At 46.5% G+C, this 23,550-nt stretch overlaps 1 protein-coding gene across 8 annotated transcripts in view; it reads left to right on the top strand.

Moving 5' to 3' along the window:
- Positions 1-23,550, top strand: part of CELF2 (CUGBP Elav-like family member 2) — a 549,068-nt gene that overhangs the window by 207,886 nt on the left and 317,632 nt on the right. For 2 of the 8 annotated variants that reach the window (XM_047755103.1, XM_047755108.1), the window contains exon 1: positions 22,230-22,885. The exons of 1 other annotated variant lie outside the window; for it this stretch is intronic. In XM_047755103.1, the coding sequence (XP_047611059.1) occupies positions 22,812-22,885 (74 nt within the window). In that variant the 5' untranslated portion in view covers positions 22,230-22,811. Of the gene's footprint in view, positions 1-22,229; positions 22,886-23,550 lie in introns of those variants that run through there. 5 more of the 8 variants (XM_047755098.1, XM_047755099.1, XM_047755105.1 and 2 more) reach the window with 4 other exon arrangements.

The raw sequence follows: 23,550 nt of genomic DNA, 5'->3' as shown, positions 1-23,550 counted from the left end.
AGACTTGTTGCTAAGTGGGAGGGAGTGGAATGGATCGATGGGGAGTTGGGGTTAGTAGATGCAAACTCTTCCATTTAGAATGGGGAAGCGATAGGTCCTAGTACAGCATGGGGAACGGTGTGCAGTCTCTTGGGATAGACTGTGATGGGTAGTATGACAAAAAGAGTGTCTACATACACAAATGAATGACTGGGTCACTCTGCTGTACAGCAGAAATTGAGAGAACATTTTAAATCAACTATGGTTTAATTTAGGAGTTCCCGTCGTGGCGCAGTGGTTAACGAATCCGACTAGGAACCATGAGGTTGCGGGTTCGGTCCCTGCCCTTGCTCAGTGGGTTAAGGATCCGGCGTTGCCGTGAGCTGTGGTGTAGGTTGCAGACGCGGCTCGGATCCCGCGTTGCTGTGGCTCTGGCGTAGGCCGGTGGCTACAGCTTCGATTCGACCCCTGGCCTGGGAACCTCCATATGCCGCGGGAGCAGCCCAAAGAAATAGCAAAAAGACAAAACAAACAAACAAACAAACTATGGTTTAATTTAAACAATTAAAAACAAAAACAAACCAAAGGACCAGAGAGCCTGAATTAGGAGAGCGTAGATGGTGACAAGGAGGTGGGTTCTAGAGAAAGTCCTGTTCAGTTGACTCACTGTCTCCCTGGCAACTTTTCCTCACAAGCATCCTGACTCTATATTTATATTCGTCAACTCATGCTTTGCTTGTGGAATTAAGAACGGACGCGAGGCTTGGTAGATCTGGGTTGAACTGCATTGGATGTGGTCACTCTGACTCTTCTTTGGGGTGTGTTCATGGGTCCTTTTCCTCTCTGGGTGTGACCCTTCACTACGTTTAAAACCACTGACCCTGAATATGCTCTCCACATCTAGAGCTGATAGCTCCTTAAAGGTTTTGGAATCCTTATCCGGAGAAATGCACGGCCACCTTCAAAACCGACTTTTGCCCTTGCCTTTTTGAACTGTTGGATCCAGTGTCTATGGCAGCACCTGATTTTGTTCTGCATGGTTGCTGTCCTCTTCTGCAAGCTGGTGCACTGCTCTGCCCCCAGCCCGCCCCATCTGGCTTTTAATTTTATGCCCTCGAGGAGCAGCAGGGCACTTTTCCCTGTGGTCTCAGAAGTCAGGGCATGTAGCTGAATGCTGGGTCAGAGTCAGGCCAGAACAAACAGGGATTTTAGCCAGGAGCTTTCAGCTCGCCCCAACTCCCCACCCCCCACCCCCCCATTTCCAGCCACCACACAGCTGTGCAGGTGGCCTGCTTCCTTTTCAAATCAGGCTGCCTTCTGGAGTTACGGGCCCAGTTCCCAATGGATTCCCGAGGCTCTCTGGATGCTCCTGCCTCTTATTTGCGTGGCCGTGCCTTTTCATTTAGCATCTGAGCAAATAATTCACAGTCTCCTCTACCGCCAGGGAGCTCAGAGCTTCACATGCATGTGTTTTCTACCTCCCACTGGACTCCAGCTGCCTGGTGATGCGTTTGACCCTCTTTTTCACCAGGGTGTCTTTCTTTGCCTCCTCCTCCAGTTTTGGTTTGCCTGGGGCTCTGGTCTTGGTCTGTTTCTCCTGTCTGGCCCTCAGTACTCCTGGCCAATCCCCTTCCCTGCAGAGGTGCTAACTGCCTCTCTGCTCGGCAGACCTGCCTGCAGGCATCTCAAGCTCCGCTTTATACCCAGTGGAGCCCGTTATCTTCCTCATCTGCCCAGTGTTGCTTTTGTTTGTTTGTTTGTTTTTTGATTTTCATTCCGTTAGCAGTGTCACCCTTTTGCCAGACTGTGCGTGCTAGAAACATCAGAATTATCTTTGACTTTGCTCTTTTCTCCATTCAACCCATTCAGTTGTCCCCATCATGATTCTACCCCTAAAACAGCTTTTTACCCGTTTCCTCTCTGTAGGTCCTTACTGCCTGGACAAGGTGGAACAGTGGAGAGAGCTGAGCCCACCCCATCTCTGCCAGTATTACTGCCTGCGAGGGCTTGGGTCTGTCTCTTTTGACCTTCTAGGCCTCCAGTGTGTTGTGGGTAGCAGTGTCCATTCACTGGATTGCTCTGGGAACTGAGTGCTTTAATATTTTTTTTTTCTCCTTTTTAGGGCTGCATCCCCGGCATTTGGAAGTTTCTTGGCTAGGGGTCAAACGGGGACTGCTGCTGCTGGCCTACGCCACAGCCACATCAACGCCAGATCCGAGCCACGTCTGTGACCTACACCAAAGCTTGAAGCAACGCCAGATCCTTAACCTACTGAGGGAGGCCAGGGATCGAACCGAGCCACATCTGTGACCTACACCAAAGCTTGAAGCAAGGCCAGATCCTTAACCTACTGAGCGAGGCCAGGGATCGAACCCACATCCTCACGGATACCAGTTGGGTCCTGCTGAGCCACAACAGGAACTCCCGAGTACTTTAATCTATGTGGAGGATCTCAAACAAGCCCATCCAATGGGCAGTAGTCCACGAATAGAAGACCACCTCGCACGCCACGTGGCCTCCGAGCTACACAGTGGCTCCACCGCTGCATCCCTACCCCCCACGTTCCTCTGTCTTCTTGGATCACGCTCCACACTGAAACCAGAGTTACCTTTCTAGGGCTGGAGCTGTTTAGAATCTTCGATGCCTTCCTACACCCAGTTTTTAGTCTGGAATGCAAAGTCCTCCCTCCCTCAACTTGGGGCCACTTTCTGCCTCGTCTTCACTGTGCTTTTGTCCTCTAGGAACTTCCTTTGATGAGCATGACGTGGTCATCTTCTCAGCGCATGTCCGTTGTCCACCATAACGATGTGTAATTGACATAACAGGAATGGAGAGGCCAGTGCTGTGTTTCATGTCTATCCAATGAACGTACTTTTGAAAGCGAGGATACGTGTCATTAGGAAACTGACTTGAGAAGGTGTGTGTGGCATCTAACAGCATTTACTGTTTTGTTTTTAATGGTGGGAGGTGAGTGGGACTAACAAGAGGGTAACTTTCTATAAATCCCTGGGCATCTTGGTGAACTGAGAGGGCAGTAGGGCAGGACTACCGTGACGGGAAGGAAGTGACTTCCCAGCATATACAAAGAGTCAGATACATGGAATAGGTCGACTGAAAATGAATGAAGTACAAAGTTAGAGTGCCTTCTGATTCTGGCTCCCGGCCCATAAGGACACCTGCTTTTTCCCAGATACCCCACAAACCTCCCTCCGACTCCCATTGCTCCCACCTCTAAAAGTTTTGAGTCCTCTTCTCATCCTCAGTGCTGTCCTACCTGCCTGCAACTTGTCAGCTGCCAAACTTCAGCACTGATGGAAAGTAATGAGGGAATTAAGTCATTTATCACTTTATCTTCTATGTACCCATAAAGTTAAAAAAAAAAATGAAAAGAGCAAACTTACCATTCCATCTCAATGACCCTATCATGGTCTTAAAGTCAGGAACAGGGCCGTTTCCTTCTGTCGTACTTGGGGTCTAGCCTAATGACTGCTCATAGTTGAGTAGGGTATTTCGAAAGTCATGTCACATAGTTATAAGTCACTGAGATTGGGTCACTTAACAAAAAGGGTGTTTCGCAAAGAAATTCAGCTGTTAAACACACATTTATTAAGTGTGTCTGCCGTATGCTACACATGGGTCCAAAGTGGTGATAAGATGGAGTGAATTCTTACTTTGATGCAACTTGGGTTTGGATGGCGGAAAGACATAATCGACAAGCAAATAAATAGCTAATTTCATTTCAGAGAGCGATCTATAAAGCAGCATAACATTTAAAGCACCTGCTGTTGTGGTTGTTTCAGAAGCATCTTTCGCAGACCATCTGGGTTTCCGTGTCGTTTCCATCGCCTCATCAGTGAGTCGCCATCTTGGTCTGGCCTTCGCATCCGGAGGCTACCTGCCCCACCCCTGGTCTTCATGACACCTGCATCATTCACCTTCTGTGATTCCCTAGGATTGAAACCTCCAAGAAAGAGGGATCGTACACCAAACTATCAAATGTCCATTGAGGACTGGCCTGTAATGGTCAGGTGACAGAACCTCTGGGACATGGCTGCCTGAGCAGACAGGAAAGTTGTTTGTGTGCATATGTCTGTCTTTAAAAATAGTGATAATCAATGTGGCCCATCTTCTATGCAACTATTAATGGCTAACTTACACGTGTTCGCCTGTGGCCTTCTCAAGGCTTCCCATGTGCCCAAGAGTGGCTCTCAGCAAAACATCAGCCAACCATGACCACGCAGTTGCGAACCTGTTATTTACTAAGTCGTGTGAATTTGCAAACCAAAGTTAGTTGTTTTATCCACGAGACTACTTACCGTAGCCCATTTTTTTCATGGGAAATCCTTGACTTTCTTCTCTTTCTCTTCAACAGACCCTTCCCTACCTGCCTGGGCATAGTTCTCCAAACCCTCTTCGTGGGGTCTGTTTTCATCGCCTCGCTTGTTTAATAGCCAACAAGTTATTATGACGCTTTGTAATCATATCTCTTACATGTACCTAGTGCCTCTTTTCAAGTGGCTTCTTGGAGCTCTAAGTTCCTTGTGGCTTATGATGTACACCCACGCATTGACAAATATGACACTTTATCAATTATTCTTGCTAATTACTCACCCCCACATCCCACTTCTCCTAGTGAAACATTGCCACCTGGCAAACATCGTCCCATGACTTGGAGAAGGAATGTGCGTTTGGAACGCAGGGCCCTTAGGTTGGTGACTGGGCTGGCTGCCTCCTGCTTCTGAAGCACGACTTGGAGGTTCTTTGTGAGGCCTCAAGCGAGAGGAACGCCGCTTCCACAGACCCTCAGATCACCACCAGATCCTTTCCCTGCCAACCCTGCTGAGGTTTGGCTTCAAACCCACTGTCAGTTTATGTTTCGGGTAGTGGTTGGTGTTGTCTTTGTTTTGGGGGCTTTGGAGGTTTTTCCCCTGAAGGCAGGAGGGGGCACAGGGTCTTGCACGTTCCATTTGTTTTGGCTCCTGTGTGCTGAGCTCACTGCTTCGCCTCCTTCCTCTGGGCTGACAACACTGGTCAGAGGTGCTTTGGTTCCCTGCTCAACCTCAGCCCTGGATGGAAACCCACTCCCTCACGCACAGACTTCCCCACTTGACTAAGCCCCTCCTGCATGTCACGTATGGAATTTGCTGCAGATCCATCTCCTGTAGACCCTGGCCATTGCTTCATACTCACTTTGGAAATTCTTTCTCTTTTTCTTTTTTTTTTCTTTTTAAGGCTGCACCTGCAGCATATGAAAGTTCCCAAGCTAGGGGTCAAATGAGAGCTGCAGCTACAGGCCTATGCCACAGCCATAGCAGTGCCAGATCTGAGCTGCATCTGCGACCTATGCCACAGCTTGAGACAATGCTGTGAGGTCAGAGATCGAACCCACATCTTCATGGATATTCATTGGGTTCTTTACCATTGCGCCACAGTGGGAACCCCCCACGTTGCAAATTCTGTGTGTTCTTTCCATCTTTCATCACAATGTTTCTTAGTTACACCTGGCAGCTCTTGGTATCTGCTGTGGTCTGAATGTGTGTCGCCCCCACCCCCAGCCCCCGTGCCCCACCAGATTCAGATGTTGAGATCCTAATGTGCAATGCTATGACATCTGAAGGTGGGGTCTCCGGACTAGCTCCTGAGGGGGGAACCTTCGTGAAATTAGCATCCTTATAAAAGAGATCCCGCACCCCTTCCACCATGAGGACATGGCAGGGAGGTCCCGGCTTTGAACCAGGAAGAGGGCAGGGCCTTCAAGAGAACCTGACCAGGCTGGTGCCTTGATCTAGGAATTCCCAGCCTCCAGAACTGGGAGAAATAAGTATTTGTTGCCCACCCCCTAAAGTCTGTGGCATTTGTTTTAACAGCCTGAATGGACCAAGGCAGCATCTGAAACTAGCAGCTAGAGATTGAGTAGCCTCAGCGCTTCCACGTTTCAAGATGGTTCTTTAACGATGGGAATCTGAGAGGCAGACTGGATTTTTTTTCAGTGTCTCATCCTTCATCAAAGGATCCTGTACCACCAGGCCCTGTATCTCTAACACACGCCATGTCGTTCCTGCTCATTGGAATGGTACTTCCCGTTACTTCTGCAATGAACATATCAAAATGCAAAGATAATGCACAGAAGGCAGAACAAACTTGGAGTAGTTAAGGTTGCATTTGAAAATCCAGCTTTTTATTCTAGAAACTACCGGCAGCATGAAGAAATGCCTGCATACTATATCTTATTTTTTTTAGGAAGCTCAAAGCTAGGAAGGTCACACTGTCTGGCTGATTCTCAGCTCACCCCCGTACTTCCACATGGCTGTACCTTTCCAGTTTTTCCCTCACCAAATTTGCATTATTAGCTAAACAGTTAATTTCTACAGTTAAAAAAAAAAAAAAAGCTTTTCCAATATAGAGGGAGGTGAAATAAGCTAAGTTTCCATTCCGGTCTTTGCTAATTACTGCTGTGATCCTTATCCTTTCAAAAAAACTTTCTCCTACAAACCAAATTTAATAATAATCACAATTGTTAACAATGAATTCCTATTGTAGGCGACCGAAAAATAATTGGTCTCCAAAAGCTTTTAGTCTGTCTAGTTTCAACTCAACCTGCGTTTGGAATAAATTTTTGTTTGTTTTTGGGTTTTTTTTGTCCTTTTTGCCATTTCTTGGGCCGCTCCCGCGGCATATGGAGGTTCCCAGGCTAGGGGTCTAATCGGAGCTGTAGCCGCCGGCCTACGCCAGAGCCACAGCAACGCGGGATCCAAGCCGCGTCTGCGACCTACACCACAGCCCACAGCAACGCCGGATCCTTAACCCACTGAGCAAGGCCAGGGACCGAACCCGCAACCTCATGGTTCCTAGTCGGATTTGTTAACTATTGCGCCATGACGGGAACTCCATGGAATAAAGTTTTGAAAGGAATTGAGAAGTAGTAGCCTCGCATTACCTTTGAGTCAGTTTTTTAAAATTCATTTACTGTTTCTTCTCTAAGGGTATTCTCATTAGAAAGCTGTAAGGTTCTTCATTACAATAAACATTACTTAGCAGCTACGCCCTCCCCATCTGTGTCTGTCACTTATCTCTGGGCACAGTGGGGCCACTGGGTCACAGGGCAGTACAGTGGAAAGAACACATACCCAGGGTTGGTAAACCGAGTTCCCACACTCCCTCATTATCCACTTTTCTGTGGGCACGTTGCTCATTCTTCTACACTTGAACTTTTTCAGCAAAGCAGCTGTGCCTACCCCACAGTGTTGCGGTGACTCATCGGAGAAACGTGAAAAGGTCTTGAAATGTAAAACACAGTGGCACCCAAGGACTTCACAGTGTTGCGAGTGGTGCCAGAGGAGTGCCTGAATTAGAATAACAAGTGGTTTTTTTCCTCCCACATATTCGTTAAGGAATCTACATAAAAGAATATTGAAAATAAAAGTCTTCCCAAAGTCCCAAGAGTTAAAAACAAATTCATTCCTTTATTTAACAGATATTAATCAAGTATCAGCTAGGGAAGGGTTCTACTGGGTGGATTAAAAATACGGAGATTGGAGTTCCCTTTGTGGCTCAGTGGGTTAAGGAGCTGACTAGTATCCACGAGGATGCCGGTTCCATCCCTGGGCTCACTGGGTGGGTTAAGGATCTGGCTTTGCCGTGAGCTTCTGGGTAGGTTGCAGATGTGGCTTGGATCCTGTATTGCTGTGGTTGTGGCGTAGGCTGGCAGCTACAGCTCTGAATCAACCCCTAGCCCGCAAACTCCCATATACTGCAGGTGTGGCCCTTAAAAAAAAAAAAAAGAAAAAAAAGAAAGATTAATCCAATGTGGATTTGGAATCAAAGAATTTCTGTCTAATATGACATACCTGCCTTATAGTCATTCGTCTTTCTATCCCCAGATTCAGCACAGGAAGTTGGTGGATGTAAGACCTCTGATCAGTCATCTTTCTGGAGTTTGGACAAATACGAAACTCTTACCTCAATTGCATTCTCATTACTTTAGGTCCCTAGACTCAAAAGGAAGCGGAGGGAGTATAAGCTATTTAGTGGTTTGATTCCATCCCAGCCCTTACCATGAGGGATCCATAATTCATTTCACTAGAGGAATAGCCCCATATACTGTAGCCCTGGCTCCCAGTGCTAAGAATCTATTTATGGATTAGCAAATGCATTAGTCTTACATGTTAGTACTTGCCTCGTAGTTTAGCCCTGTTAGAAACTGGATGGAAGTATTTTTAAAAAAGGGCTTTGTGTCAGAACAGTTTACTTTCCCTCTTCTCTGATGGACAAAGCCATGGCCAGAGGCAGTCCGCTCATTCCACTTATTGTTAATATTTGCACAGAGGGTACGTACCCAGTTTCATTACAGAAGCTTCCGGTGCTTTAAAACAAGTGAGAATTTGTGGCTCCCCTTTAGCTGGTGGGACTAAGAGAGTCCAGAGAGGTGAGGTGACATCTGCCTCACCACGCGTCTCTTGGGACACAGCTCCAACTCTCTCTCTCTCTGCAGGGGTCTCTGGTTCCAAACTCATTGACATGATGTTGGTGGTGCTTCAGAAGAACACCTTAGGTTTTATGTAGTGTCTTTCCTGGCCGGGGAATTCATTTTGATACGTTCCCTCTGCAACTTCCAGATGCCTTCGTGAAGGAAGGAAATGTAAAAATACAGTTGTTGTAAGGACAGAGTTCCCCCTTCATTATCGGAACCCCGTCAAGCCATTCATCATGTCATCTTCTTGCCGTCTAGAAATAGGCTTGGGAGGCGTTTTCATTGTGGCCCACTGTGTTAAGAACCCAACCAGTATCTATGAAGATGTGGGTTTGATTCCTGGCCTCAATCAGTAGGTTAAGGATCCAGCATTCCAGTGAGCTGGGGTGTAGGTCAAAGACGTGGCTTGGACCTGGTGTTGCTGTGGCTGTGGTGTAGGCCGGTAGCTGCAGCTCTGATTCATCCCCTAGCTTGGGAACCTCCATGTGCTGAAGGTTCAGCCCTAAAAAGAATACAAATGGAAATAGGTATGGGGCCAGCTTTTTGTCACCATTGCGTATTGTCATCAGCCCTGTTGATGAACTAAGCAAGGTTACTGTGCAGTAGCCCTGAGAGCACCTTCTTTGTCCTCTGGAACATCTCTAGTTCCCTGTCTGGGGGCTAAGATGAAGTTCAGAGGTCAGAGGTCTAGCAAGTTACCAGGGGGGATTCCAGATTTTCAGATGGGAGGGAAGTGGGGCCCGCCATTCTTTTCTCCCCTCCACTCTTATCCCCACACATATTTAACTCTGGATTAGTACTTGATGAGGGCAGGTGAAGTGCTTTGGCCCAGGGAGTGAGGAAACCGGGATGCCCTGATCCCTGTCCATTGCTGCTGTGTTCTGCCTTCCTCCATCCTAGCCTTCTTGGCTTCCCTGTCCACACACACCTCCTGGAGCAATGCCTTCATTTACAGTTTTGGACACCTGACTATTCTGTCCACAGCATCTCATCTTTTCTGTGCGTGTTGCACTTGCTCTTTTCCTTGGCTAACCTGCATGGAATTCTCATAATTCCAATCAGCAGAAGTACAATGTGTATTTCCTTGGCTAACTGTATATGCTAAGCCTGGTGAGGATAATGAAGGAGGGAAGCTGATTTTTTTTTCTTGTTTTAGCAAGGAGCATCTAATTGGTCTTTTGAGGGTGATGCTCCAGTGTCTTTTAGGACTTCAGTATGACCGAGCCATCTTTACATTGCCTGCCTCCTTCAGATGTCCTGCTCCAGGTGGATTATGCTCTGAGCTACAAGAAGTCTGGTGCTCACAGAGTTAAAATCTTCCCATGTCCCCCAGTCGTGATCCTCTGCATCCTCAACCCAGGGTGGGGCTAAGGGTCTTGCCCTTGTCACTCTTCCTGAGGACAGGAGGGGAGGAAGAGATGAATCCAACTGTGAATTCAGTGTCCCAGAAGAGAGAAGCCCAAATCCCTTTTAGCACCCTGACCCATCCACATCATCTGTGAGTCACCTGCAGGGCTTGCTGACAGTTGATGGCAGAGAGAAAACGTGAAATCAGTTTTGCTATGCAATGTCTAAGAGAAAAAGGTAAAGGAGTTACTTATTTTTCTTTCCAATTTCTGAAGATGGTAATTAGGAGAACTCACACCAGCCAGGCTCCAGTGCATGCAAGCAAGACCCCTATAGGCTGCACCATGTATTCATGGAAAAATATGCTTAGACAACATAACTTGTCAGAGAGGATTATTTCTACTTAGTGGATCTGCAGGAACCCCTTTGCTCTACCATTCAGAATTTGACTGGAGAAGAGAGTGGGGAAAGAGGAAGAGAGAGAGAGAGAGAGGGAGGGAGAGGGGGAGAGGGGAGAGAGGGGGAGCGCGCATTAGTGAACAGCTACCGTGGCATTGATGTTGGAGCGCACTTCTGAACTGGCTTTTGTTGAGACTATCAGTGTATCTGTGCAGAAAGCATGCGCTGTCCCAAATCCGCTGTTACTATGAGAAATGAGGAACTGCTTTTAAGGTATGTTGTTGTGTTCTTTGTTTGAATGCCTTGCTAGTTTCTAGAGCCTGCTGAGACAATCATTGTGCTCTGAAGCAAGTCGCTTCCTTATCTTAGAAGGGGGGAAAAAAGAAAGAAAGACTCTAGAGAGAGGGAGAAAGAGAGAAGGAAAGGAAATCGAGACCAAGAGATTGGGAGAAAGGGAGAGCGAGCAAGAGAAAGGAAAAGGACTCCCGTGGACGAGTTATATTTTCAGGAGTTGCCTTTTGCAAGCATATCATGTATTTGCTCGCTGCTATTTGTGCGCGGCCAGTGGATAATTTTAAAGGCTCCGAATCTGGCTCTGGGTTTGTCTTTTCCTTTGCAATGTCTAAGCCTCTTTCATTATTATGCACTCTGCACGGAATAATCAGCGAGAAAGGAGCTAAGGAGACTCCATATTAGACTTGCGTTCCAGATACCGCTCTAATCTGGACTTAGCCTACCTAAATAGTCCTTCTGTGTTACCAGGTTTGGATCACTTTATCCTGTTTGCCAAAATGTATACCTGTTTAAAGACCTCTGTGCGTGCATGGCGTCCTGGTCCCTCTGTATTGAAAGCGAATATTTGTTTCCTGCATCTGTGTTGGGGGTTCTACCGCCTACCAAGAATGAGCCACCTTTGGGGAAGCAGGGAAAGAATTATGATAGAATTGGCATCCTGCTTTGAAAAATGTAGTCTTTTGTTTATTTGCTAGCAGACGTTGTAGCACTGACTACATCTATGGGTCTAACAATGGGACCCGTTGAACAATGGAGCTGTCAAACTAGCTTAATGCATGTCTGGGGTTTTTTTTTTTTTTTTTTTTTCTTTCTCAACACCCTTTTTATCTCCTTTAATCTTGTTTGTATAGACTCTACCAAATGGAGAGCTTTTAGGACTGCTTGCTTGTGGTTTCGTGCTTTTAAAAAATTTAATATCTGCCGTTCATAGAGCTTTTTGCATTTTGCAGCTATGTTGGTTGGATTAAGTTAGAGATTTATTGCTTACCTCTCTGTTAACTACAGAAAGAAACTCATTGATTGAGACTGCTTGTAATACCATTATCATTCTGGCAAATACCTGGTTATCAGACATGCCTCTAGAGTATTTAATTCTTGAGGATTTAAAATTTGCCTATTCGGTGGACTTACATAGCATGAAAGAGAAGTTAAGAGAATATTTCTAATGTTTAAGTAAATTATAATTTCTAGTCTCTTCCTCCACTTCTGGAATCCGGGTAGATAAACAGTTTAGAAATTCAAGGACAAGTGAGAACTTTTGCCCTTATAATTTTGGTCACAAACTATCTTTATATATATAGCCTGTTAAATTGTTGAGTTAAAGGTCTCTACGGAATATTTTGATTTTTGATATATGATTATGTACTTATAAGATGCATTTCTGTGCAAGGCAAGCATTCCTCACCTCTGCAAAAATCTTTCGTTTCATAAGTACTGGTTTCTAAGGTGCAAACAGTGAGACTGAGACTTTAAATAAAAAGAGAAAAATGGAAAAATCTGTTTCAAACTTCTCCGATATTAGAAACATTTTTGTCCTCACATTCGATGTCAAAGAACTGATCCTAGAATATTAAATCTACATGCAAATCAGCTGATCTACATGAAAATCATGTCACTAAGGGGGCTTTCTGTAAAGAATGTATCTTTTCTAATAGTCTAGTGTTTTGCTTTAATTAGTTGTTTGTGCCCGAGCAGTCTATTGAAAAATATTAGTAAATGTATAAAGATCAAGGATTTTAACTTTTAAAAACAGAAAGGAAATCATTTGAAAGGGCAAATTTAAAAAAATGCATTTATATATTTTGTTACAAATATTGCTTCTTGGATTACATTGTGGTTCAAATTAGTGATATCCCTGGCAAACAAGGAACAAATATATTTCTTATGAAAACAGTTAGGAAACATTAACCATTTTTTAAGCATTTGCACATGCCCTTCAATTTTTTTAAGTTAAAATGTTGGCATTAATTCAGAGTTATGAAAATTAATGGTTCCAGCTCAATACATTGCCTGCTCAAACATAGATTTTTGTACTGACAATATTTTCAGAGGCTGGCTGGACCCAAAACACATCTGTAGGATAATAATATTTTTAAAGTTATCCATTGTGAGCAGCGTGGATTTTATGGTTATGTTCTCTTACTTCCAGAGGGATCTGAACTGCTCATTCCATTGGGTATATGCCAATAACTGCTTTTAGGATGAGCTCATCAAAGGTAATTGGTGAAGCTTTATATCTGAAGCTGGCCCACTGCTGCCAGCACACCTAGATTCTGCTTTCCTGGGAAATTTTTATTTTAAAACAAAGGTCACAAAGCAATGTGTGTGTGTGTGTGTGTGTGTGTGGTTTGGGGAAAAAGTAGTGTCCTATGCTCCCCAGCTGCTTGTCAGTAGCATGCCGAAATAAATATCTTGGAAACCTCCATGTTGAATTTTTGACTAAATTATCATCATTTACCCATGCTCTATTCCCTTTAATTCCTGGGTGATCATATCAGCTTCAAGGTCAAGGGAAATCCCTTCCCATCTGTGCTTTGATCCACTACGAGCGTTCAGAATTCCAGACACCCTCCACCCCCCTTTCCAGTGTCCGCCACGCAGCTATCTTTTCCTCCAGGCTGATGGGAAAGGAGGAGGTGGCTGAAAGTTGGCAAACTTGACTCCATGTCTTTCCACAACTGCAACAAGATATGTAATCTGTATCCTGCCATCAGCCTCTATGGGGGAATGATCCCCTTCTAGAATGACCTAAACAAATGTCAAAAGAAATCTGAATTCTAGGCTCAGACTTGGAGAAAGGGAATCACAAGAGGGTCAAAGTGGGAAGATGGCTTCTTTCAGTAGAGTTGCAGTTGCACCCCTTGTCCCCTCACACACGAGCCTCGGGGATGCTCAGAAATACAGGGATGTGTCCAGCAGACCCCAGGCTTCGATCTGTTAACTTCGACATATCAATTAGTCCTTTATGTGTGAACATGAAACCTCACAGTTTTTCTTTCTATAAATATGAGTGTATACACTTATGAAATATCCCCACAGGGCCAAAAAAAAAAAAAACAAAGAAAGGCATTTGATTAATATTCATATCTAGAACTTGAGTGCAAGAGCAGACTGTGCTGGAATACCTAGGAAGTCATTCAAAGGGGGAATCAATACTAATTATTGTAATCAGGGCGGTTAATTAGGTGAAAATGTAGCTGATGGATAGTTCCTTGCTCGCAGTCCTAGAAACACCTAGGGTGATGAAAAGAAGGTAAAATACAAAAGGAAGAGTGTCACAGGGGAATGACGGCTTGACGGCTCCGTCTTTACGGGGTCAGAGCCTGTCCATGAAAGACGTACCTTGATTTGCTGTAATGTGGTTGCGAGGAAACTAGAAACAAGCAACTTTGTCGCTGGCATAGAGCTTTCTGGAAAAGTCATCAGCAGAATGCAGTTCGTTAGGAGCATGTCCAGGGCCTTTATCTGCACGTTTTCAGACAGAAACACGTGTATTCCACTCAGTTGCGATGACATCTTAGATCATCTGGACGAGCCTTCATTGCATTTCTTTCTACCTTTTGGTAATTCCTGGGGGATTTGTGGGGGCAGGGGAGTTCTCCTTTCATCAAACTATTGATTGCTTCTCTCTTGGTGATTACTGGCTTTGGGAATTTTTCTAACTTCGCAGTGACTTTTATTCTGTAGGGAAGACGAGGCAGTGGTTTGGGGAGAGGATTAAAATCTGTGGCATTTCCCTGAACTGACATGGGGAAGAGGGTGTCGGAGGAAGGAACGCATATGTGAGGTTTTAATGTTGTTGCCCATTAAGCCCTGAAAATGAAGTGTCCTAGAGCCAAAACACCTTTCTGATCAGATGGTACCCATCTACAGAGGTCAGGCTGGGACAGCAGAGCGTGTGTGTGTGTGTGTGTGTGTGTGTGTGTTTGAACCTCTACTCAACTCAGAGATGTGCTGGTTCACCCTGATTTGGGATGAGGCACCCTTTGTTCCCACATGCAGCCTTCTGCGTCATGCGATGTCATTAGGGATTGTTATGTGCAGATATGTTGATCTGATTCCCAGCTTTCTTCTGCCGAGGACAGATCCCAGGGCATTTTCTTGTATGTCAAGACCACATGGCTCGCAGGGAATGGCATCTGTGGGGAGAGGGTGACGGCAGCCCAGAGTGCCATGTCTTACCAGGGCAGCTCAGCTGCCACCTCCTCCCCATCCGTGCCGACCCTCCTGTGATTGGCTGCCTGCGGTGGAGATACGTCACTGCCGTTTATGAAGCAGGGCTTGCCAGCGTGCCCTTTGAGAAAAACAAAAACCAGAATTTTCCTGCATGACCATTCGGTTCAGCCAACTTTGTCATGGACAAGAAGAGCGTCAGGTTGGAAGTTATAAGGCTGATCCACCTCTAGTATCAGTGGCTTTTGGAATCCCCATCTGGAGAAAGGTTGCAACTGCGATTGGTAAAAAAGCTGGGTGGAAACTTGTGGGCGGCATTGCCAGCTTCCGGCTTGTGTGTGAAGTGACTTGCAGGGGTGCCAAGAACCTGGTGCCGCCCTCCTGAAAAGCTGCCCATCTCAGTGATCCAGGGCTGCAGGGGTCCCTGCCACACTGTGGTCGTTGTATGCCTTTCTTTTTGACCATCTTGATCTGGGACCCCAGTTCTCTTTCGGGTTCTGTGAGATAGCTTCCCCCTTTGTTCAGAGATGATGTAGAAAGCATCTCTGTAAGTGAAAATGCACTGAGTTGGTGATGGGTGGCACGAATTCCCGGTGGCGGCAGTTAGGATGCATTTTGACTTTCTCTTCGGAAACTGACTTGATCAAAAAGGGGCGGAGTCCTCATCCCCAGCCCTGGGATGCTCGGTGCCTGCCCTCCTACCCTTCATCCCCCCTCTGGGCTGAGCTGCTAGACTTAGAAATATTAGTGAAAACCTTTACTGCTGCGTGAACAATAGGATCAGGACCGGCTTTCTCTTTTCCTTCCCACATGCCAGTTCCAGATTTAAACAGAGATCATGGGGTGCAAGTGTCATGATTGGCAGTAAGGAATAAATCAAAGGTTTACTGATAATCAGCTCTGTACCTGGCACTACACTCGGTGATCTCTTTTATGGAACTGAATCCTCACAGATACCCAAGAGTTCGTGGCAGTTATATTATTCCCATTTCAAAGATGAAGAAACTGAGTCTGACAGAGGGAAAATAATGGGCCCCCAGACCCACAGCTCAGGGTAGACGGGGTCCTTAGTCAGGACTCGAGCAAGCTCCTTCCTTGGCCACCGTGAAAGTATAAATATTGGAGATTTGATGCTTGAACGCGTTATATTTCCCCCGGTACTGAATTTCCACGGTGCACTTTGATTTGTATGTGTCGTCTGGTTTTGTACTGAGTAGGTGGTACAGTGAAAAAGGGAAAAAACCACACTTCTTTTTGCTTCTAACAACTCCCCCTTGGATCCATCTTGGTTTCCTTTATAGTCCATGAGGTCTTTGAATCAAAGCACCTGTGCTTCACTTTTCTCAGCTTCTATCTGTATAATGGGAACAGATTTGGAAGGGATAATAGACAAACTTGAAGCATGATGAAACCGAAATGTGAGTTTTTATCTGCATAAGGGGTCAAGGTTTGTCATACTGTAATCAGAACCAACCAAGCAACACATACACTATACAGGACACAGTCTCAGTTGTTAAGAAGCTGCATGAAACAGAGAGGGAACAGAATGGCTAAGACAGTATCAAGTGGTGTATAATACAGAGGCGGGGCTTGAAGGATGGGTGAGGGAGCGGGAGAGGAACGTGGTCGTTAGAACAGCCTGGTTTTGTCTTTGCTATTAAAGCAAATTTGCACAAAATCCTTAAGTGGTTCCCTTTCTTCCTCGGACCATCGAGGTCGCTCATATCACTGCTCCTCCCTCACTTGGCGGTATTCCTGTGAACTAGTGCAAGTGTAGCCAGTAGCCTGTACCAGAGAGTATTGAGAGGCTAAGCGATTGGTAACAAAGGTTTACCCTCAGCTGCAGAGATGAGACAAGATAATGCATTTCCACTTAGCTTGTGTAGATAGCTACACCAGTGTTCATGAAGAATTTTTTTCCCCCCTAAGGGATTTCATGGGAATTAGCATCAAAAGCCAAGTTAAAGAAAAATCAGCTGGGATTTTCAAAAACCTCTATCATGGGCTAAAAATAGTTAAGAGATTTGAACCATATTATAGGGGGAAAAAAAATTTCCTGTGCTCAAAACCTTAATGTATTTTCAACCTACGTGTCAGTTAATAGCTTGGTTATGTAATTGCTGTAGTAATAATTAGGTTAACTAACACAGGGCACCTCTTATCTGTGGGATCACGGTAGATTTTGATTTTGTAGCCATCTACCAGGAAATGATGGCCTGGCACATGACAAAGGTCTAGCTGACGAATCCGAAAATTAAATGACATGGTCCCAGTGTCAGGCTGTTCTGATGGAATCACAGGCAGAATCCAGCACGTCTGGTTCTTAAATTCTCATCATCCTTTTCACTCCTCCGGCAAAAGCAGCATTTGCCTTAAAGAGTCTGATCATCTGCATGTACCATTATCAGATGACTTCTGATCTTTGGAAGGAAGAGCTCTTTGATGGGGGGGGTGGGGGTCCTGAGATCATTGTGGGTAAAGCAGATTCACGTGTTTTGTTTTACAGGCATCCGAGCGTTTGGTCTCATTAAGGGTTCCTCTTCTACAAGATGTATTTGTTCAGAAAAAGGAGGAACATTCAAGCCAGTGGGGTTCTCAAGTCCAGATTTTGATTCTCGCCAAGAGGGGTTTCAGGCACCGCCTCCCCCCGCAAGGCTTAAAACTCCCTTTTTCTTCCACCCCCACCTGTTGCTGCTTTCTGTCTGGACCTAATGTTATGCCAACGGTTGTGGCCACCCAGCTGTTACCACTCAGCTGTTGGGGTTTGTCAGGCAGTAGTTTCTCCTTTTCAAATTTACAGCACGTGGCAGTAAGATGAGACCCTCTGGCCAGTTGGGGACAACAGGATGGGGGGTGGGGGCGTCTTAGGGCACATTCCCAGGGAACTGAAAACCCCATTCGGATAGGTATGCATTTTGTTCCCGCCGCCAGGCTGGCACCAGACAAGGGGACCTGATACAGCTGGACAAATCTCGGCATCTTCAAGGGGCCATGGGGACCTTCCCTGAGAGGTGTTTTTTGGTTTGTTTTTTTTTCTGAGTGCCTTCGTGTACACATCACCAGGCCAGCTTTTTTTTTTTTTTTCTCCTTCCACCCTTTCTTCAGTCGTCTCCTTCCCAATTTTCATGCCTTATTGATTCATTTCATGGGACAGAGTCTTCCCTCCCCTCTCCCACCCCCGGAAGGACTCGCCCAGAGGCAGCTGTTCCCAGTGGGGACACCAGCCCTTGGTCAAGGCAAACTTGAGTTCCCTGACAGATGAGCCACCAGCTACCTCTCCACTCATGTGGGCACCTGCCTCCGCAGACACGCAGCTGTGGAGGAAGGCTTCTGGCATTGTCTGGCTTCCGTTTGAGAGAGAAAGAGGGAGTGAGAGAGAGAAGGCCGAGTGAGGGACAGTCAGGAAGGTGGCAGCGGTGTCATGGAGAAAGGAAGCAAAGGCAAAGCCAAGTCCGAGAGGGAAGCCATGAGCTGGTTGGGCTCTGGGTCCGACAGGCCCACACTTTTAACATTTCATCCCCTTGGGATGGAAGCTTCCGGAAACTCTAGAGGGGCGCCTCCTTTCCGAGCTCGAAGGTATGTATGCAAAGAACCCATCTTCCCTTGGAGGGTCTCTTCAGAAGGAAGAGAAATTCACCATCCTTGGCTTTTTGCACTATTGAAAATAAATTCAGAAAAACCCAAGATTGAAAAAAAAAAAAAAAGCCAGTTAGCAGCTGTTCTGGGGTTGGGGTGGAGAGAGCGGTGGCTGAAAATGCCTGTAAAAATGGGAAATAGGAGTTTAATAACGGCGATTTCATTTTGATGGGCGTGTGATTTTACTCAAGTCGCTTTAGGAATGTGATGACGTCACCATTCCAGAAGCTTTCCAAAAAGTGGGAGGACGGGGAGCAGAATACAATCATTTTAAACTTAGGATTGGTGATGGAAGCATTTTCTCAGGGATCTCTTTGCAGAGATGAGAAAATGTATCTTTATCATGTATCACTTAAGGGTTTTTTGTTTTTGTTTTTGTTTTTTTTTAAGCACAGAAAAAGGCACTGTTGTTTATTTTTGCAAGTTGCTAATGAAACTGGGGTAAGCCAAGAACAAACACATGGCCACAAAGTCAGATGCTCACCCAGGTACTTAAAATTCATGTGGATTTCAGTTCCCGTGGATTTCAAATTTATTGGCTGGAAGTGATGCGAAACTCCCCTCCAGGGCCTGTCTTGCTCCACATGGCTCTCAGCGCATTGTTTTTGTTTTGTTTTGTTTTCACCGTGACAGCTATATTGATAAAATTTGAATTTGAAAATGTGATGGGGAGAGATGGGGGGAAAAGCGCTTTTGTGAAGGTGGCTGTGGAGGGTGGAAGTGGCCCTGGCACACCTGTAGTCGCCTGGCCCACAGCCTGCTGCTTCTAGAGATTGTGACCTGTGACATGATGCCTAGGAATGATTTAGAAAATGGAAATGTGTCCTCAAACATACAGAGTTGTCTGCAGGAGAAGAAAACGAACTGTTTGCACATAAACATCTGTCGGAACAGAGCAGGCCCCTGTCTCTAAGTTCTGGTCTAAACTTGTGCAAAAATGTTGAAAGATCTGCAGTCAGGGTCCTGTGTGCTGGTTCATTGATGAGGAGGGAGATGGGAATAAGATTTCTCCCGTTGGAGCAGTGTGTGCATTCCCTGTATCAATGCATTTCTGAGCGCTCTGCTTCTCTCGAGAGGTTTGTTCTGGTTTGTTTTGCTTTTTTTAAAACTGCCAGGGATAATTCAGTGCTCCGGCAGTGACCACTGGCGGAAACTCCGTTTGCGAGGAGACAGGAGGGGGGCAGGGGTGCTAAAGCAGCTCAGGGCACCCCATTGCCTCGGAAGGCCTGCTATAAAATGAGGTCATTCAGAAACTTTCCCTTGAAGTGCTTCCAATTCTTGAATGGCCTTTTGTTTAGGAAATGAATAGCAAGTTGATTAAAAAAAAAAAAAAGAAATAGACAATTAGCGAAGGTGGAGGATGGGCATAGGGAAGCCCTTAAGGGTTTTTACACCGACCCTAAAATGGTGAGAAACCTGCCTTCTTCCCAGCAGCCCAGGTCCCCAGTGATGTCAGCACACGGAGGTGTTCCCCCCAGGTCAGGCCCAGGAGGGGCTGCCCGATGGCCTCCTCCCATCTCATTGCTGGTGAGAAGATCCTTGGCTGTAAAATAGCTTCCTTGAACCCAGCAGCCGCCCAGCGGAGCTGTCTGCAAAATAACTCCAACTGCCAAAACCTGATACCTGATGGCTTGTTATGGCATGAAAATTAAAAAAGGGGGCCCCGTGGAGTTGTTGTAGATGTTTTTTGCTTTTTTTTTTTCCTTCTGCCAGAGCAGTCAAATGAGAAATTTAAGCTTTTCATCAGGTGGCATTTGGTTGGTTGTTTTTGTTTTGAAGCTCAAGAGCTTTTGACATTTGTATTTTTGAAAATGGCTATTGTGGAGGTGCTGTGATCATGGAAACAAAACCCTGTGGGGGTGTGTTGTGTGTGTGTGGTGTGGTTTGTGTCTCTCTGGCACCTACATCCAGGGCCCATGTGATCATTCTATTATTTATGTATTTGGGAGCCAAACTATTTAAGCTCAGCTGCAGCACGGGCTACAAGCTCTCCTTGGTTCTCGCCTGTCAGTGTATTTCATTCAAGAGTGAGTTTTCTTTTATATCTGCCCCCAATTTTGCTTCTAACTTTAAATGGCAAAAGCAAATGTGCAGTGAAAACTCTGGGACACTGTGGTCGTTAAATAAGGCAATAACCTATGCACTTGTCATTCTTCCTCTATGACCTACTTACATACTGCTTTACACTCCTCATGGTATGATTAAGAGCTGCCTTGAAGCCACCATTGCCTCAAGGGATTTGAGCCCCGAATTTAACAAACTGCTGAGAAGGCTTAAGTCAGTAAGAGGGCTTCCCTATAGCGTCTCCCAACGAATTCACATGCAATTAAAAAGAAAATAAATATTTCAGAAGTGTGTGTGTTAATGAGGCTTTTTTGACCTCATAGCACGCACATGGACCTGGAGCCTCGCTCCATATCAGATTTGAAAATATTTTTCTTTTTGATTCCTGCTATTGTGTTTTGCTCCTCTTCTGGAGGCCGGTTCTGTTCATTCGCTCTGAAAAGAATTTTCTTATGGGATCAGCTCCCTGTCTACATTTGGGATTTATATAAATAATTTCTAGAAAATCAAGAGCTGCCAAGGTTTGTCTCATTTATCTGGCTAATTACTTCGTTAAGGTTATTGAAAGACCAATAAAATCCTTATAATTTCAAAGGCAGCCTGCAGTGGCTAGGGTATGGAAAAAAATGTAGCTTAGAATTATTAGGAAAAGTTGGGGCATTTGGGGTATAAGAATTCATTTTACTGCGTCTTTTTTTTTTTTTTTTTTCAGTTCTTTATGAACCTAGGCCTGGTTCCTCAGAAAGGCAGTATTTTAAAATGATTAGTCCTAGCCCTACATCTGTCTTGGAATGAGAACGATCTTGGTCAAAAGCCAGATATATTGTTCAGCTGAAGAAGGAAATCAAGTCAATTAAGTATGAATGGACTTAATCAAATACACCAGGCCTGTTATTCCAAATTGCTCAATGCATCACGCCTGGATTTAAAATTGATATGTGGATTTTGAATTGGCATATAAATATCCATTTTCCCTCGTAACCTCTAAAGATGATCAGTTCTCATTATACCACAAGAAATTGGTGAGAAAAGATAAAAACAATCTTTTCTCCATATCATGGTGTCTGGTATATTTAACTCCACGTGATGCAGTTAACTCCATGTGACTTAGTTGTTTAACCCTCTGGCTACCAGTGACTACACCCGGGATGTGATTTCAAAATAGAATTAAAAGTGATGATTGGCAAAAGAAGCGAGTTGTTAAGACTTCGGGCATGCAATTTAGGAGGTTGCTTTCGAATGTGAAATAGGCCACAAAGAAGTTTAATAGATTCCAGATTCGTGACATTTTGAACACTTTTCTCTAAATAACCAAACAGCAAAACAATAATGAGAAAGCCACATTAGAACATCACTACATAAATACCTATCTTTCAAGAATTTTCACAAATCGCTCGGGAAAATTAAACTCCCTTCTTGCCGTTGTGAGAGTTCTGCTCTGCTTCCCAATTCCTATTCGTCAGTCAGTCCCAAATCTGAAATGAGTGTGGAAGCTTCCTGTGAGGCCATCGGAGATGTCACACTCGTTCACGAAGCCACTCTGTTGGTTTATGAATTACTGTCTTAAATACTTGGAAATGACCAATTTGTGCTGTATCCTTTTAAAAGAACATGTGATTCATCACTTTCTTATTTTCAGTCCCATACACTTCTTAATGTTTGCAGGGTGCTACAAAAGGACACATAATTGTGCAGAGATGGATGCATCTTTTTAGTTAAAGCACTGAAAAGTCCCCAAATGTCACTCGGGCCATTTAGCTGATATTTACTTTGGCTCAACCACGGATGCCATTTCAGTGACTCTTGTGAGTTCAGACACGCTTGTACAGCACATCGCAGAGCCTTTCGGCAGCTTCCGCCCTACCCCCGGGGTGATTCGTCGTCTCTCATAGCTTGGGTTGGGGACTTTGAGTGTGATCGTGGAGCGCACGGGGCTTTGGCAATTCGGTGGCACTCAACCCACCACCGGTGGTTACTGGACCTCGTGCCAGGCGCCTGGGAACGGGGCAGCGGACAGAGTCGGCGCGGGGACGAGAGTGCCTGTCCGGAGGCTGGGGTCCTAGGCCGGCGGGCGACTCGGAGGGCGGCGAGCCCAGCCCGGCAGCTGCCGGCCGGGGGCGGTCCCTCCGCCGCCGCCTCCCTCGGGGGCGGGCGGCCGGGCCCGCAGGGGTTAAGCGGCGGCGCGGCGGGCGCGGAGCTCCGCCCCCGCTCGCCGCACCTGGCGTTCCGCAGCCCGTGGCCGGGGCGCTGGCTTTCGGAGGGGATTGGCGGAGAGCGGGCGGGGAGAGAATGTGACAAGTGCCGGCTCGGGCGGCCGCCGCGGGGAGGCCGCGCGCACCTGTCCCTGCCTGTCTGCGCCCCCGCCGCCGCCGCCGCCGCCGCCGCCGCCGCCCCTCGGCCGCGCGCACCGCCGCCCCCCGCGCCCGAGCGCAGAGCGCGCGCCGTGAACATGACTTCTGCCTTCAAGCTGGATTTCCTCCCGGACATGATGGTCGAGGGCCGCCTGCTAGTTCCCGACAGAATGTGAGTGTGGCCGCCCGGCCGCCGCCGGGTCGCGGGCCCGGGGCCCCGCGGGGGGCGAGGGCGGGCGGTTGCGCCTCGGGGACGCGGGGGGCGGCTCCGGGTCGGCCGCGCCCTGGGGTGCGGAGCCGGCGCTGGACGCGGGGAGGTGGGAGCGCGTCTGGAGGAGCGGCGGGGACCGGGCGGGGCGGGGACCCGCGAGCCGTACGCGGGGTCCGGGGGAGGGGTCGGGGCGTGGGGTCCGGGCGGCGCGGCGAGCGGGGCGCGGCGGCCCAGGGTGGGGTGCGCGCGTGCACGCTCGTGTCATTTGAAATTCGGGGCTGCTGGAGCCCTCGTGGCCCAGTTAAAGATCCCTTTGCAAAGATTCCTCTGACTTATCTTTGCAAAGATTTCTTTCCCGTGGCAGGAGAGTGAAAGGAAAGGAGAGGAAGAAAAAAGAGGGGAGGATAATTATAAAGCATTAAGAGAGCCAGGTGTACTCTATTGCAGAAATTAGAGGTAATTTTTACGTAATCACGGTGGTTTGTCTGATATGCAGTCTATAATTTAATGATTAATGTGATTCTGGTGGTTTTACACGTCGTCAAACTGGAGTATGAGAGTTTATTGGGAGCAGTCAAGAGCTGGGATTCCTGAGGAAAGGAAAGTATGTCTTCATTTTTAAGGGC

Source organism: Phacochoerus africanus, chromosome 12 (genome assembly GCF_016906955.1).
Source record: "Phacochoerus africanus isolate WHEZ1 chromosome 12, ROS_Pafr_v1, whole genome shotgun sequence".
NCBI lineage: Eukaryota > Metazoa > Chordata > Mammalia > Artiodactyla > Suidae > Phacochoerus > Phacochoerus africanus.
The sequence above is the reverse complement of the archived record's forward strand: the minus strand, read 5'-3'. Positions and strand labels throughout refer to the sequence as shown.